This window comes from Phasianus colchicus, chromosome 29, assembly GCF_987193195.1.
Source record: "Phasianus colchicus chromosome 29, bPhaCol1.hap1.1, whole genome shotgun sequence".
Taxonomy (NCBI): Eukaryota; Metazoa; Chordata; class Aves; order Galliformes; family Phasianidae; genus Phasianus; species Phasianus colchicus.
Genome location: NC_143464.1, coordinates 3,763,370 through 3,779,658, shown reverse-complemented (window position 1 = coordinate 3,779,658; position 16,289 = coordinate 3,763,370). Strand labels below are relative to the sequence as shown.

Here is a 16,289-nt window from a genome sequence, read left to right as displayed (position 1 = left end):
TGTGTCCTTTTTGGGGTTCCTTGATCTTTTTGGGGTCTCTGGGTCCTTTTTGGGATTCTTGGATCCCTTTTTGGGGTCTCTGGGTCCTTTTTGGGGTCTTTGGGTCCTTTTTGGGGTTCCTTGATGTTTCTTGGATCTCTGGGTCCCTTTTGGGATTCTTGGATCTCTTTTTGGGGTTTCTGGATCCTTTTTGGGGTCTCTGGGTCCTTTTTGGGATTCTTGGATCCCTTTTTGGGGTCTCTGGGTCCTTTTTGGGGTCTCTGGGTCCTTTTTGGGGTTCCTTGATCTTTCTGGGGTCTCTGGGTCCTTTTTGGGATTCTTGGATCCCTTTTTGGGGCTTGTGGATCCTTTTTGGGGTCTCTGTGTCCTTTTTGGGGTTCCTTGATCTTTCTGGGATCTCTGGGTCCCTTTTGGGATTCTTGGATCTCTTTTTGGGGTCTCTAGGTCCTTTTTGGGATTCTTGGATCCCTTTTTGGGGTCTCTGGGTCCTTTTTGGGGTCTCTGGGTCTTTTTGGGGTTCCTTGATCTTTCTGGGATCTCTGGGTCCTTTTTGGGATTCTTGGATCCCTTTTTGGGGTTTGTGGATCCTTTTTGGGGTCTCTGTGTCCTTTTTGGGGTTCCTTGATCTTTTTGGGGTCTCTGGGTCCTTTTTGGGATTCTTGGATCCCTTTTTGGGGTCTCTGGGTCCTTTTTGGGGTCTTTGGGTCCTTTTTGGGGTTCCTTGATGTTTCTTGGATCTCTGGGTCCCTTTTGGGATTCTTGGATCTCTTTTTGGGGTTTCTGGATCCTTTTTGGGGTCTCTGGGTCCTTTTTGGGATTCTTGGATCCCTTTTTGGGGTCTCTGGGTCCTTTTTGGGGTCTCTGGGTCCTTTTTGGGGTTCCTTGATCTTTCTGGGGTCTCTGGGTCCTTTTTGGGATTCTTGGATCTCTTTTTGGGGTCTCTGGATCCTTTTTGGGGTCTCTGTGTCCTTTTTGGGGTTCCTTGATCTTTCTGGGATCTCTGGGTCCCTTTTGGGATTCTTGGACCTCTTTTTGGGGTCTCTGTGTCCTTTTTGGGATTCTTGGATCCCTTTTTGGGGTCTCTGGGTCCTTTTTGGGGTCCCTTGATCTCTTTGGGGTCTCTGGTCCTTTTTAGGGTCTCTGGGTTTTTGGGGGGGATCTTGCATCCCTTTTTGGGGTCTCTGGATCCTTTTTGGGGTCTCTGGGTCCTTTTTGGGGTTCCTTGATCTTTCTGGGATCTCTGGGTCCTTTTTGGGATTCTTGGATCCCTTTTTGGGGTCTCTGGGTCCTTTTTGGGGTCTCTGGGTTTTTGGGGGGTTCCTTGATCTTTTTGGGGTCTCTGTGCCCTTTTTGGGGTCGCCGTGCGTCGCGGTGACCCCACACTTCCCATAGGACCCTACACGTTCAGCATTGGGGACACCAGCAGCTTTGGGGATTACGTGCGGGGCGGGATCGTCACGCAGGTCAAGATGCCCAAACACATCCGCTTTGTGAGTGCCTGCGTGGGATTAGGGGGGATTATGGGGGATTAGGGGGGATTAGGGGGGTTTATGGGGTGCTGGGAGGGGAGATTATGGGGCGTTGGGATGGGATTAGGAGGAATTATGGGGGGTTATGGGGCTTGTAGGGTGTTGGGAGGGGAGATTATGGGGCACTGAGGTGAGATTAGGAGGGATTAGGGGGAATTGTGGGAGTTATGGGGTGCTGGGAGGGGAGATTATGGGGTGTTGGATGGGATTAGGAGGGATTATGGGGGAATTATTGGGGTTATGGGGGGCTGGGAGGGGAGATTGTGGGGCGTTGGGATGGGATTAGGGGAAATTGTGGGGGTTATGGGGTGCTGGGAGGGGAGATTATGGGGTGTTGGATGGGATTAGGAGGGATTGGGGGAATTATTGGGGTTATGGGGTGCTGGGAGGGGAGATTATGGGGTGTTGGGATGGGATTAGAGGGATTGGGGGAATTATTAGGGTTATGGGGTGCTGGGAGGAGAGATTGTGGGGCATTGGGATGGGATTAGGGGGAATTATGGGGGGTTATGGGGCTTGTAGGGTGTTGGGAGGGGAGATTATGGGGCACTGAGGTGAGATTAGGAGGGATTAGGGGGAATTGTGGGAGTTATGGGGTGCTGGGAGGGGAGATTATGGGGTGTTGGATGGGATTAGGAGGGATTATGGGGGAATTATTGGGGTTATGGGGTGCTGAGAGGGGAGATTATGGGGCGTTGGGATGGGATTAGGGGAAATTGTGGGGGTTATGGGGTGCTGGGAGGGGAGATTATGGGGTATTGGGATGGGATTAGGAGGGATTGGGGGAATTATGGGGGTTATGGGGTGCTGGGAGGGGAGATTATGGGGTGTTGGATGGGATTAGGAGGGATTATGGGGGAATTATTGGGGTTATGGGGGGCTAGGAGGGGAGATTATGGGGTATTGGGATGGGATTAGGAGGGATTGGGGGAATTATTGGGGTTATGGGGTGCTGGGAGGGGAGATTGTGGGTCGTTGGGATGGGATTAGAGGAAATTGTGGGGCTTATGGGGTGCTGAGAGGGGAGATTATGGGGTGTTGGATGGGATTAGGAGGGATTATGGGGGAATTATTGGGGTTATGGGGTGCTGAGAGGGGAGATTGTGGGGCACTGGGATGGGATTAGGGGAATTATGGGGGGTTATGGGGCTTATAGGGTGCTGGGAGGGGAGGTTATGGGGCGTTGGGATGGGATTAGGGGAAATTGTGGGGGTTATGGGGTGCTGGGAGGGGAGATTATGGGGCACTGAGGTGAGATTAGGAGGGATTAGGGGGAATTGTGGGAGTTATGGGGGGCTGGGAGGGAAGATTGTGGGGCGTTGGGATGGGATTAGGGGGAATTATGGGGGTTTTGGGATGGGATTATGGGAGATTATGGGGGTATTGGGATGGGATTAGGGGGGATTAGGGGGCACAGAGTTGGGAGTAGGGGGATTTGGGATGGGATTAAGAGGATTATGGTGCACCGTGCTGGGATTAGGGTGGATTATCAGATATTGGGATCGGTTTGTGAAGTAGCGGGGTGGGGTTATAGGGATTACGGGGCACCGTGATGGGATGGGGGGCAGTGATGGGGCATTGGGAAGGGATTCGGGGGGATTATGGGGGCATTGGGACGGGATTATGGGGGATTATGGGGGCATTGGGACGGGATTAGGGGGATTATGGGGGCACAGGGATGGGATTAGGGGGATTATGGGGGTATTGGGATGGGATTTGGGGGGATTAGGGGGCATTGGGATGGGATTTGGGGGATTATGGGGCATTGGGATGGGATTAGGGGGGATTATGGGGGCATTGGGATGGGATTAGTGGGATTATGGGGGCATTGGGATGGGATTGGGGGGGATTATGGGGGTTTTGGGATGGGACTGGGGGGATTATGGGGGTATTGGGATGGGATTAGGGGGATTAGGGGGCACAGAGTTGGGAGTAGGGGGATTTGGGATGGGATTAGGGGGGATTATGGGGGCACAGGGATGGGATTAGGGGGGATTATGGGGGCATTGGGGCGGGATTACAGGGATTACGGTGCACCGCCCTGCGTTTAGATGAGATTATATGGGATTATAGAGCCGTCGGAGCGGGATTACGGGGGGGAAAAGAAGCTTTTCATCGGGATGGGGCGCAGCGGGGCGGGATTCCGTCTCCCCTTTGCCCCCCCCCTCGCCCCCAGCCCCTTTTTGTGTGTCCCCCCCCCAACAGAAGAGGCTGCGGGAGGCGCTGGCCGAGCCGGAGATGCTGGTGACGGATTACGGCAAGGCGGAGCGGCCGGCGGTGCTGCACGCGGCCTGGCAGGCGCTGCACCGCTTCGTCCAGCAGCACGGCCGCAACCCGCGGCCACGGCACCAGGTGGGGGGGGACAGGGGGGGCTGTGGGGGCAATGGGGGCGTTGGGGGATATGGGGGCGTTGGGGGCGTTGGGGTCAATGGGGGCATTGGGGTCAATGGGGGCGTTGGGGTCAATGGGGACATTGGGGTCAATGGGGTCAATGGGGGCATTGGGGTCGATGGGAGCATTGGAGTCAATGGGGCCAATGGGGGCTGTGGGGTCAATGGGGGCTTTGGGGGCATTGGGGTCAATGGGGGCGTTGGGGTCAATGGGGGCGTTGGGGGCTGTGGGGTCAATGGGGGCATTGGGGTCAATGGGGGCATTGGGGTCGATGGGAGCATTGGAGTCAATGGGGCCAATGGGGGCTGGGGGGTCAATGGGGGCTTTGGGGGCATTGGGGTCAATGGGGGCGTTGCGGTCAATGGGGGCGTTGGGGTCAATGGGGGCATTGGGGTCGATGGGGGCATTGGGGGCGTTGGGGGCGTTGGGGTCAATGGGGGCGTTGGGGTCAATGGGGGCATTGGGGGCAGTGGGGCTGTTGGGGTCAATGGGGACATTGGGGTCAATGGGGTCAATGGGGGCATTGGGGTCAATGGGGGCGTTGGGGACAGTGGGGGCAATGGGGGTGTTGGGGTGAATGGGGGCTGTGGGGTCAGTGGGGTCAATGGGGGCGTTGGGGTCAATGGGGGCGTTGGGGTCAATGGGGTCAATGGGGGCATTGGGGTCAGGAATCAATGGGGTCAGTGGGGGCTGTGGGGTCAGTGGGGGTGTTGGGGTCAATGGGGGGAATGGGGGCGTTGGGGTCAGTGGGGTCAATGGGGGCGTTGGGGTCAATGGAGGCATTGGGGGCTGTGGGGGTAATGGGGTCAATGGGGGCTTTGGGGGCATTGGGGTCAATGGGGGCGTTGGGGTCAATGGGGTCAATGGGGGCGTTGGGGTCAATGGGGTCAATGGGGGCGTTGGGGTCAGGAATCAGTGGGGTCAGTGGGGGCGTTGGGGTCAGTGGGGGCTGTGGGGTCAGTGGGGCTGTTGGGGTCAATGGGGGCATTGGGGTCAATGGGGGCATTGGGGTCGATGGGGACAGTGGGGTCGATGGGGGCATTGGGGTCGATGGGGGCATTGGGGTCGATGGGGGCATTGGGGTCGATGGGGGGAATGGGGGCTGTGGGGACATTGGGGGAGTTGAGGTCAATGGGGGCAGTGGGGTCAGTGGGGCTGTTGGGGTCAATGGGGGGAATGGGGGCTGTGGGGGCATTGGGGTCAATGGGGGCATTGGGGTCAATGGAGGCTGTGGGGTCAATGGGGGCATTGGGGTCAGTGGGGCTGTTGGGGTCAATGGGGGCAATGGGGGCACTGGGGTCAATGGGGTCAATGGGGGCATTGGGGTCCATGGGGTCAATGGGGGCGTTGGGGTCAATGGGGGCGTTGGGGTCAGGAATCAATGGGGTCAGTGGGGGCTGTGGAGTCAGTGGGGGCGTTGGGGTCAATGGGGGCTGTGGGGTCAATGGGGGCAATGGGGGCTTTGGGGTCAATGGAGGCGTTGGGGTCAACGGGGACATTGGGGTCGATGGGGGCAGTGGGGTCGATGGGGGCAGTGGGGTCAATGTGGCCATTGGGGTCAATGGGGGCAGTGGGGTCAGTGGGGTCAGTGGGGGCTTTGGGGGAGTTGAGGTCAATGGGGTCAGTGGGGTCAGTGGGGCTGTTGGGGTCAGTGGGGGCATTGGGGTCGATGGGGGCTGTTGGGGTCAGGGAGTCAATGGGGGCATCGGGGTCAATGGGGGCATTGGGGGCTTTGGGGTCAATGGGGGCATTGGGGTCAATGGGGGCATTGGGGGCAGTAGAGGTGTTGGGGTCAATGGGGGGAATGGTGTCAGTGGGGCATTGGGGGCATTGGGGTCAATGGGGGTATTGCAGTGTCCCCCCATCCCCCCCCAACGTCCCCAATGTCCCCACATCCCCCCCAACGTCCCCATATCCCCAAGTGTCCCCCACATCCCCCAATGTCCCCATGTCCCCCTATCCCTCAATGTCCCCCAACGTCCCCCATCCCCCCTCAACGTCCCCATATCCCCCCCCCAATGTCCCCCATCCCCCCCATCCCCCCCCAACGTCCCCATCACCCCCAACATCCCCCATCCCCCCCATCCCCCCCCCAACACCCCCCATCCCCCCCAACGTCCCCATCTCCCCCATCTTCCCCCATCCCCCCCCCAAAATCCCCATCCCCCCCCCAACGTCCCCCATCCCCCCCCAAAATCCCCCATTTCCCCCCCCAATGCCCCCATCACCCCCCCCCAGTGCCCCCCATCCCCCCCCAATGTCTCCCATTCCCCCCAATGTCCCCATCTCCCCCAACATCCCTCATCCCCCCCCATCCCCCCCAATGTCCCCCATCCCCCCCCATCCCCCCCCAACGTCCCCCATCCCCCCCCAACGTCCCCCATCTCCCCCATCCTCCCCCATTCCCCCCCCCAAAATCCCCACCCCCCCCAACGTCCCCATATCCCCCCCAACGTCCCCCATCCCCCCCCAACGTCCCCATCTCCCCCATCTTCCCCCATTCCCCCCCCCAAAATCCCCATCCCCCCCCCAATGTCCCCATCCCCCCCCAATGCCCCCATCCACCCCCCCCAATGTCCCCCCATCCCCCCCAATGTCTCCCATTCCCCCCAATGTCCCCATCTCCCCCAACATCCCTCATCCCCCCCCCATCCCCCCCCAATGTCCCCCATCTCCCCCAGTGTCCCCCCATCCCCCCCCAACGTCCCCCATCCCCCCCCAATGTCCCCATCACCCCCCCCAACGTCCCCCATCTCCCCCATCCTCCCCCATTCCCCCCCCAACGTCCCCATATCCCCCCCAACGTCCCCATATCCCCCCCAACGTCCCCATCACCCCCCCCAACGTCCCCCATCTCCTCCATCCCCCCCAGTGTCCCCCCATCCCCCCAACATCCCCATATCCCCCCCAACATCCCCCATCCCCCCCCCCAACGCCCCATTCCCACCATCCCCCCCCATCCCCCCCCCCCTTGTCCCCAACTGTCCCCAACGCTGTCCCCACGCAGGGTGACGCAGCGGAGGTGGTGGCCCTGGCCCGTGAGCTGAGCGGGGCCACGGCCCTGGATGAGGAGGTGGTCCGGGAGCTGAGCTACCAGGCTGGGGGGGACCTGGCCCCCGTCAACGCCTTCATCGGGGGGCTGGCAGCGCAGGAGGTCATGAAGGTGAGCTGGGGGGGGCTGTGGGGGGAGTTGGGGGGCACTATGGGGGGGTTGGGGGGCAGTATGGGCGGGTTGGGGGGGCTGGGGGGGCAGTATGGGGGGCTATGGGGCAGTTAGGGGGCACTATGGGGGTTTGGGGGGCACTATGGGGGGCTATGGGGCAGTTAGGGGGCACTATGGGGGGCTATGGGGGTGTTTTGGGGCACTATGGGGGGGTTGGGGGGCATTATGGGGGGCTATGGGGCAGTTGGGGGGCACTATGGGGGGCTATGGGGGCAGTTGGGGGGCACTATGGGGGGCTATGGGGGTGTTTTGGGGCACTATGGGGGTTTGGGGGGCACTATGGGGGGCTATGGGGGGCATTATGGTGGGCTATGGGGCCGTTGGGGGGCTGGCAGCGCAGGAGGTCATGAAGGTGAGCTGGGGGGGGCGGTTGGGGGGCACTATGGGGGGCTATGGGGGGGTTGGGGGGCACTATGGGGGGCTATGGGGCGGTTGGGGGGCACTATGGGGGGGTGGGGGGGCACTATGGGGGGCTATGGGGCGGTTGGGGGGCACTATGGGGGGCTGGGGGGGGGGTTGGGGGGCACTATGGGGGGCTATGGGGGGGTTGGGGGGCACTATGGGGGGCTGGGGGGCAGTTAGGGGGCACAACAGGGCAGTATGGGGCAGTTGGGGGGCACTATGGGGGGCTGGGGGGCGGTTGGGGGGCATTATGGGGGGCTATGGGGCGGTTGGGGGGCAGTATGGGGGGCTATGGGGGCAGTTAGGGGGCACTACAGGGCAGTATGGGGGGGTTGGGGGGCACTATGGGGGGCTATGGGGCGGTTGGGGGGCACTATGGGGGGCTATGGGGCGGTTGGGGGGCACTACAGGGCACTATGGGGGTTTGGGGGGCAGTATGAGGGGCTATGGAGGGGTTGGGGGGCAGTATGGGGGGTTATGGAGGGGTTGCGGGGCACTATGGGGGGCTGTGAGGCAGTTAGGGGGCATTATGGGGGGCTATGGGGCGGTTGGGGGGCACTACAGGGCACTATGGGGGGTTGGGGGGCAGTATGAGGGGCTATGGGGGGGTTGGGGGGCACTATGGGGGGCTATGGGGCAGTTAGGGGGCACTACAGGGCAGTATGGGGGGGTTGGGGGGCAGTATGGTGGGCTATGGGGCAGTTGGGGGGCTGGCAGCGCAGGAGGTCATGAAGGTGAGCTGGGGGGGGCGGTTGGGGGGCACTATGGGGGGTTATGGGGCAGTTGGGGGGCATTATGGGGGGCTATGGGGCGGTTGGGGGGCACTACAAGGCACTATGGGGGTTTGGGGGGCAGTATGGGGGGGTTGGGGGGCACTATGGGGGGCTGGGGGGCGGTTGGGGGGCATTATGGGGGGCTATGGGGCGGTTGGGGGGCACTATGGGGGGCTGGGGGGTGGTTGGGGGGCACTACAGGGCACTATGGGGCGGTTGGGGGGCAGTATGGGGGGTTATGGGGCGGTTGGGGGGCACTACAGGGCACTATGGGGGGTTGGGGGGCAGTATGGGGGGTTATGGGGGGGTTGGGGGGCAGTATGGGGGGCTATGGGGGATTTGCGGGGCACTATAGGGCACTATGGGGCAGTTGGGGGGCACTATGGGGGGCTGTAGGCCAGTTGGGGGGCACTATGGGGGGCTATGGGGGTGTTGGGGGGCACTATGGGGGCCTATGGGGGGCATTATGGGGGGCTATGGGGCAGTTGGGGGGCTGGCAGCGCAGGAGGTCATGAAGGTGAGCTGGGGGGGGCGGTTGGGGGGCACTATGGGGGGCTATGGGGCAGTTAGGGGGCACTATGGGGGGCTATGGGGCGGTTGGGGGCACTACAGAGCACTATGGGGGCATTATGGGGGGCTACGGGGCGGTTGGGGGGCACTATGGGGGGCTATGGGGGCAGTTGGGGGGCTGGCAGCGCAGGAGGTCATGATGGTGAGCTGGGGGGGGCGGTTGGGGGGCACTATGGGGGGCTGGGGGGCAGTTAGGGGGCACTATGGGGGGCTATGGGGCGGTTGGGGGGCATTATGGGGGGCTGTGGGGCGGTTGGGGGGCAGTACAGGGCACTATGGGGGTTTGGGGGGCAGTATGAGGGGCTATGGAGGGGTTGGGGGGCAGTATGGGGGGCTATGGGGGGGTTGGGGGGCACTACGGGGGGCTGGGGGGCAGTTAGGGGGCACAACAGGGCACTATGGGGGGGTTGGGGGGCAGTATGGGGGGTTATGGGGCGGTTGGGGGGCACTACAGGGCACTATGGGGGGGTTGGGGGGCAGTATGGGGGGTTATGGGGCAGTTGGGGGGCATTATGGGGGGCTATGGGGGGGTTGGGGGGCACTATGGGGGGGTTGGGGGGCACTACGGGGCGCTATGGGGGGGTTGGGGGGCAGTATGGGGGGTTATGGAGGGGTTGGGGGGCACTATGGGGGGCTGGGGGGCAGTTAGGGGGCACTACAGGGCACTACGGGGGGGTTGGGGGGCAGTATGGGGGGCTGGGGGGCAGTTGGGGGGCATTACGGGGGGCTATGGGGCGGTTGGGGGGCACTATGGGGGGCTGGGGGGTGGTTGGGGGGCACTACAGGGCACTATGGGGCGGTTGGGGGGCACTACAGGGCACTATGGGGGGTTGGGGGGCAGTATGGGGGGCTATGGGGGATTTGCGGGGCACTATAGGGCACTATGGGGCAGTTGGGGGGCACTATGGGGGGCTGTGGGCCAGTTGGGGGGCACTATGGGGGGCTATGGGGGTGTTGGGGGGCACTATGGGGGCCTATGGGGGGCATTATGGGGGGCTATGGGGCAGTTGGGGGGCACTATGGGGGGCTATGGGGGCAGTTGGGGGACTGGCAGCGCAGGAGGTCATGAAGGTGAGCTGGGGGGGGCGGTTGGGGGGCACTATGGGGGGCTATGGGGGGATTGGGGGGCACTATGAGGGCCTATGGGGGGGTTGGGGGGCAGTATGGGGGGCTGGGGGGCAGTTAGGGGGCACTACAGGGCACTATGGGGGGGTTGGGGGGCAGTATGGGGGGTTATGGGGCAGTTGGGGAGGCAGTATGGGGGGCTATGGGGCGGTTGGGGGGCACTACAGGGCACTATGGGGGTTTGGGGGGCAGTATGAGGGGCTATGGGGGGGTTGGGGGGCACTATGGGGGGCTATGGGGGGCATTATGGGGGGCTATGGGGGGTTGGGGGGCACTATGGGGGGATTGGGGGGCAGTATGGTGGGTTGGGGGGCAGATGGGGGGCACTATGGGGCAATTGGGGGGCACTATGGGGGTACTATGGGGAGGTTGGGGGACTCTATAGGGCAGTTGGGGGGCAGTATGGGGGGGTTGGGAGGCACTATGGGGGGCTACGGGGCGGTTGGGAGGCACTATGGGGGGCTATGGGGGGGTTGGGGGGGCACTATGGGGGGCTGGGGGGCAGTTAGGGGGCACTACAGGGCACTATGGGGGGGTTGGGGGGCAGTATGGGGGGTTATGGGGCAGTTGGGGAGGCAGTATGGGGGGCTATGGGGCGGTTGGGGGGCACTACAGGGCACTATGGGGGTTTGGGGGGCAGTATGAGGGGCTATGGAGGGGTTGGGGGGCACTATGGGGGGCTATGGGGGTGTTTTGGGGCACTATGGGGGGGTTGGGGGGCACTATGGGGGGCTATGGGGCAGTTGGGGGGCACTATGGGGGGCTATGGGGGCAGTTGGGGGGCACTATGGGGGGCTATGGGGGTGTTTTGGGGCACTATGGGGGGCTATGGGGGGCATTATGGTGGGCTATGGGGCAGTTGGGGGGCTGGCAGCGCAGGAGGTCATGAAGGTGAGCTGGGGGGGGCGGTTGGGGGGCACTATGGGAGGCTATGGGGCAGTTAGGGGGCATTATGGGGGGCTATGGGGCGGTATGGGGGGTTATGGGGGGTTTGGGGGGCAGTATGGAGGTTTGGGGGGCAGTATGGGGGGTTATGGGGCAGTTGGGGGGCACTACAGGGCACTATGGGGGGGTTGGGGGGCAGTATGGGGGGCTATGCGGGGGTTGGGGGGCACTATGGGGGGATTGGGGGGCAGTATGGTGGGTTGGGGGGCAGATGGGGGGCACTATGGGGCAATTGGGGGGCACTATGGGGGTACTATGGGGAGGTTGGGGGACTCTATAGGGCAGTTGGGGGGCAGTATGGGGGGGTTGGGGGGCACTATGGGGGGCTATGGGGGCAGTTGGGGGGCTGGCAGCGCAGGAGGTCATGAAGGTGAGCTGGGGGGGGCGGTTGGGGGGCACTATGGGGGGCTGGGGGGCAGTTAGGGGGCATTATGGGGGGCTATGGGGCGGTTGGGGGGCACTACAGGGCACTATGGGGGGGTTGGGGGGCAGTATGGGGGGCTATGGGGCGGTTGGGGGGCACTATGGGGGGGTTGGGGGGCACTATGGGGGGCTACGGGGCGGTTGGGGGGCACTATGGGGGGCTGGGGGGCAGTTAGGGGGCACTACAGGGCACTATGGGGGGGTTGGGGGGCACTATGGGGGGCTATGGGGCAGTTGGGGGGCATTATGGGGGGCTATGGGGCGGTTGGGGGGCACTACAGGGCACTATGGGGGGGTTGGGGGGCATTATGGGGGGCTATGGGGCGGTTGGGGGGCACTACAGGGCACTATGGGGGTGTTGGGGGGCAGTATGGGGGGGTTGGGGGGCACTATGGGGGGCTATGGGGGGCATTATGGGGGGCTATGGGGCGGTTGGGGGCACTATGGGGGGCTATGGGGCAGTTGGGGGGCTATGGGGCAGTTAGGGGGCACTACAGGGCACTATGGGGGGGTTGGGGGCCATATGGGGGGCTATGGGGGCAGTTGGGGGGCTGGCAGCGCTGGAGGTCATGAAGGTGAGCTGGGGGGGGCGGTTGGGGGGCACTATGGGGAGCTGGGGGGCAGTTGGGGGGCATTATGGGGGGCTATGGGGCGGTATGGGGGGTTATGGGGGGGTTGGGGGGCAGTATGGGGGTTTGGGGGGCAGTATGGGGGGTTATGGGGCAGTTAGGGGGCCCTAAGGGGGGTTATGGGGCACTATTGGCGGCTATGGGGGATTTGTGGGGCACTATGGGGCACTATGGGGTCCATTTGGGGCCATTCGGGGTAACTTTGGGGTCTCTGTTGTCACTTTGGGGTCCCTTTGGGGTCTCTGATGTCTCCATGGGTCCCTTTGGGGTCCTTTTGGGGCCATTTGGGGTCCCTTTGGGGTCTCTGATGTCCCCGTGGGTCCCTTTGTGTTCCTTTGGGGTCCCTTTGGGGCCATTTCGGGTCCCTTTGGGGTCTCCAATGTCCTTTTGGGGTCCTTTTGGGGTCCCTTTGGGGTCTCTGATGTCCCTTCGGGGTCCCTTTGGGGTCCCTTTGGGGCCATTTGGGGTCCCTTTGGGGTCATGTTGAGGCCATTTGGGGTCACATTGAGGCCATTGGGGTCCCTTTGGGGTCTCCGATGTCCCTTTGGGGTCCCTTTGGGGCCTTTTGGGGTCTCTGATGTCCCTTTGGGGTCCTTTGGGGTCCCTTTGGGGCCATTTGGGGTCCCTTTGGGGTCATGTTGAGGCCATTTGGGGTCACATTGAGGCCATTGGGGTCCCTTTGGGGTCCCTGATGTCCTTTTGGGGTCTCTTTGGGGCCATTTGGGGTAACTTTGGGGTCTCTGATGTCCCTTTGGGGTCCCTTTGGGGTCTCCGATGTCCCTTTCAGGTCCCTTTGGGGTCCCTTTGGGGCCATTTGGGGTAACTTTGGGGTCACATTGAGGCCATTGGGGTCCCTTTGGGGTCTCCGATGTCCCTTCGGGGTCCCTTTGGGGCCTTTTGGGGTCTCCGATGTCCCTTTGGGGCCATTTGGGGTCCCTTTGGGGTGACTTTGGGGTCTCTGATGTCCCTTTGGGGTCCCTTTGGGGTCCTTCTTGGGTCCCTTTCAGGTCTTTTTGGGTCATTCTGGGGCCATTTGGGGTCCCTTTGGGGTCTCCGATGTCCTTTTGGGGTCCCTTTGGGGCCGTTTGGGGTCATTTGGGGTTTCGGATGTCCCTTTGGGTCCTTTTGGGGTCCCTTTGGGGCCATTTGGGGTCCCTTTGGGGTAACTTTGGGGTCTCCGATGTCCCTTTGGGGCCCTTTGGGGTCCCTTTGGGGCCATTTGGGGTCCCTTTGGGGTAACTTTGGGGTCTCTGATGTTCCTTTGGGGTCCTTTTCGGGTCCCTTTCAGGTCTTTTTGGGTCATTCTGGGGCCGTTTGGGGTCATTTGGGGTCTCGGATGTCCCTTTGGGTCCTTTTGGGGTCCTTTTGGGGTCCCTTTGGGGTCATATTGAGGCCATTTGGGGTCACATTGAGGCTATTGGGGTCCTTTTGGGGTCTCCGATGTCCCTTTGGGGTCCCTTTGGGGCCTTTTCGGGTCCCTTTGGGGTCCCTTTGGGTCATTCTGGGGCCATTTGGGGTCCCTTTGGGGTCTCAGATGTCCTTTTGGGGTCCCTTTGGGGTGACTTTGGGGTCTCCGATGTCCCTTTGGGGTCCCTTTGGGGTCCTTTTTGGGTCCCTTTCAGGTCTTTTGGGGTCACATTGAGGCCATTGGGGTCCCTTTGGGGTCTCCGATGTCCCTTTGGGGTCCCTTTGGGGCCTTTTGGGGTCCCTTTGGGGTCCCTTTGGGTCATTCTGGGGCCATTTGGGGTCCCTTTGGGGTCTCCGATGTCCTTTTGGGGTCCCTTTGGGGCCGTTTGGGGTCATTTGGGGTCTCTGATGTCCCTTTGGGTCCTTTTGGGGTGCCTTTGGGGTCATATTGAGGCCATTTGGGGTCACATTGAGGCCTTTGGGGTCCCTTTGGGGTCTCCGATGTCCCTTTCAGGTCTTTTGGGGTCCCTTTGGGGCCATTTGGGGTCCCTTTGGGGTAACTTTGGGGTCTCCGATGTCCCTTTGGGGTCCCTTTGGGGTCCTTTTCGGGTCCCTTTCAGGTCTTTTTGGGTCATTCTGGGGCCATTTGGGGTCCCTTTGGGGCCATTTGGGGTCCCTTTGGGGTCACATTGAGGCCATTTGGGGTCCCTTTGGGATCTCCGATGTCCCTTTCAGGTCCCTTTGGGGTCCCTTTGGGGTCCCTTTGGGGCCATTTGGGGTAACTTTGGGGTCACATTGAGGACATTGGGGTCCCTTTGGGGCCATTTGGGGTAACTTTGGGGTCTCTTATGTCCCTTTGGGGTCCCTTTGAGGTCTCCGATGTCCCTTTTGGGCCCTTTGGGGTCCCTTTGGGGCCGTTTGGGGTGCCTTTGGGGTCATATTGAGGCCATTTGGGGTCACATGGAGGCCTTTGGGGTCATTTGGGGTCTCCGATGTCCCTTTGGGTCCATTTGGGGTCCCTTTGGGGCCATTTGGGGTCCCTTTGGGGTAACTTTGGGGTCTCCGATGTCCCTTTGGGGTCCCTTTGGGGTCCTTTTCGGGTCCCTTTCAGGTCTTTTTGGGTCATTCTGGGGCCGTTTGGGGTCTCCGATGTCCCTTTGGGGTCCCTTTGGGGCCGTTTGGGGTCATTTGGGGTCTCGGATGTCCCTTTGGGTCCCTTTGGGGTCCCTTTGGGGTCATATTGAGGCCATTTGGGGTCACATTGAGGCCTTTGGGGTCCCTTTGGGGTCTCGGATGTCCCTTTGGGTCCTTTTGGGGTCCCTTTGGGGTCCCTTTGGGGTCTGTGACGCCCGCGGCCCCGCAGGCGGTGTCGGGGAAGTTCACCCCCATCACGCAGTGGCTCTACTTCGACGCCTTGGAGTGCCTGCCTGAGGACAACAGGGAGCAGCTGCTGAGCGAGGACAGCTGCCGGCCGGTGAGCGGGGGGCGGGGGGGGCAGGGGGGGCTGTGGGGTCAATGGGGGCGTTGGGGTCAATGGGGTCAATGGGGGCAATGGGGCATTGGGGGCAATGGAGGCTGTTGGGATACTGGGGTCAATGGGGGCGTTGGAGTCAATGGAGGCTGTGGGGTCAATGGGGGCAATGGGGGCAATGGGGTCAATGGGGGCATTGGGGTCAATGGGGGCAATGGGGGCAATGGGGGCATTGGGGTCAATGGGGCATTGGGGTCAATGGAGGCTGTGGGGATATTGGAGTCATTGGGGGCATTGGGGTCGATGGGGGCTGTGGGGTCGATGGGGGCTGTGGGGTCGATGGGGGCTGTGGGGTCGATGGGGGCATTGGGGTCAATGGGGTCAGTGGGGGCATTGGGGTAAGTGGGGTCAATGGGGGCAATGGGGCATTGGGGTCAATGGAGGCTGTGGGGATATTGGGGTCAATGGGGGCATTGGGGTCAATGGGGGCATTGGGGTCAATGGGGGCTGTGGGGTCAATGGGGGCATTGAGGGCAATGGGGGCAATGGGGGCGTTGGGGTGAATGGGGCTGTTGAGGTCAATGGGGGCAGGGGGGGCAGTGGGGTCAATGGGGGCATTGGGGTCAATGGGGGCAATGGGGTCAATGGGGGCAGTGGGGGCGTTGGGGTCAATGGGGGCATTGGGGTCAATGGGGGCAGGGGGGGCTGTGGGGTCAATGGGGGCAGGGGGGTCAATGGGGGCATTGGGGTCAGTGGGGGCAATGGGGTCAATGGGGGCAGGGGGGTCAATGGGAGCATTGGGGTCAGTGGGGGCAATGGGGTCAATGGGGGCATTGGGGGCAATGGGGTCAATGGGGATATTGGAGTCAATGGGGGCATTGGGGTCAATGGGGGCATTGGGGTCAATGGGGGCATTGGGGTCAATGGGGGCATTGGGGGCAATGGGGGCAGTGGGGGCAATGGGGGCAGTGGGGGCAATGGGGGCAATGGGGGCATTGGGGGCTGTGGGGGCAATGGGGCATTGGGGTCAGTGGAGGCTGTTGGGATATGGGGGTCGATGGGGGCTGTGGGGTCAATGGGGGCTGTGGGGTCAATGGGGGCATTGGGGTCAATGGGAGCATTGGGGTCAGTGGGGGCAATGGGGTCAATGGGGGCATTGGGGGCAATGGGGTCAATGGGGATATTGGGGTCAATGGGGGCAATGGGGTCAATGGGGGCAATGGGGTCAATGCAGGCTGTGGGGTCAATGGGGGCATTGGGGTCGATGGGGGCTGTGGGGTCAATGGGGGCATTGGGGTCAATGGGGGCTGTGGGGTCAATGGGGTCAGTGGGGGCATTGGGGGCAATGGGGTCAATGGGGATATTGGAGTCAATGGGGGCAATGGGGTCGATGGGGGCATT

The 16,289-nt window shown here is 62.3% G+C and overlaps 1 protein-coding gene across 1 annotated transcript in view; it reads left to right on the top strand.

The window, feature by feature from the left end:
* UBA1 (ubiquitin like modifier activating enzyme 1) overlaps positions 1–16,289 on the top strand; it is a 115,220-nt gene that overhangs the window by 37,149 nt on the left and 61,782 nt on the right. Inside the window, exons 9-12 of the mRNA XM_090126664.1 lie at positions 1,393–1,490; positions 3,735–3,881; positions 6,928–7,083; positions 14,781–14,891. Coding sequence (XP_089982790.1) covers positions 1,393–1,490; positions 3,735–3,881; positions 6,928–7,083; positions 14,781–14,891 — 512 coding nt within the window. The remainder of the gene's footprint in view (positions 1–1,392; positions 1,491–3,734; positions 3,882–6,927; positions 7,084–14,780; positions 14,892–16,289) is intronic.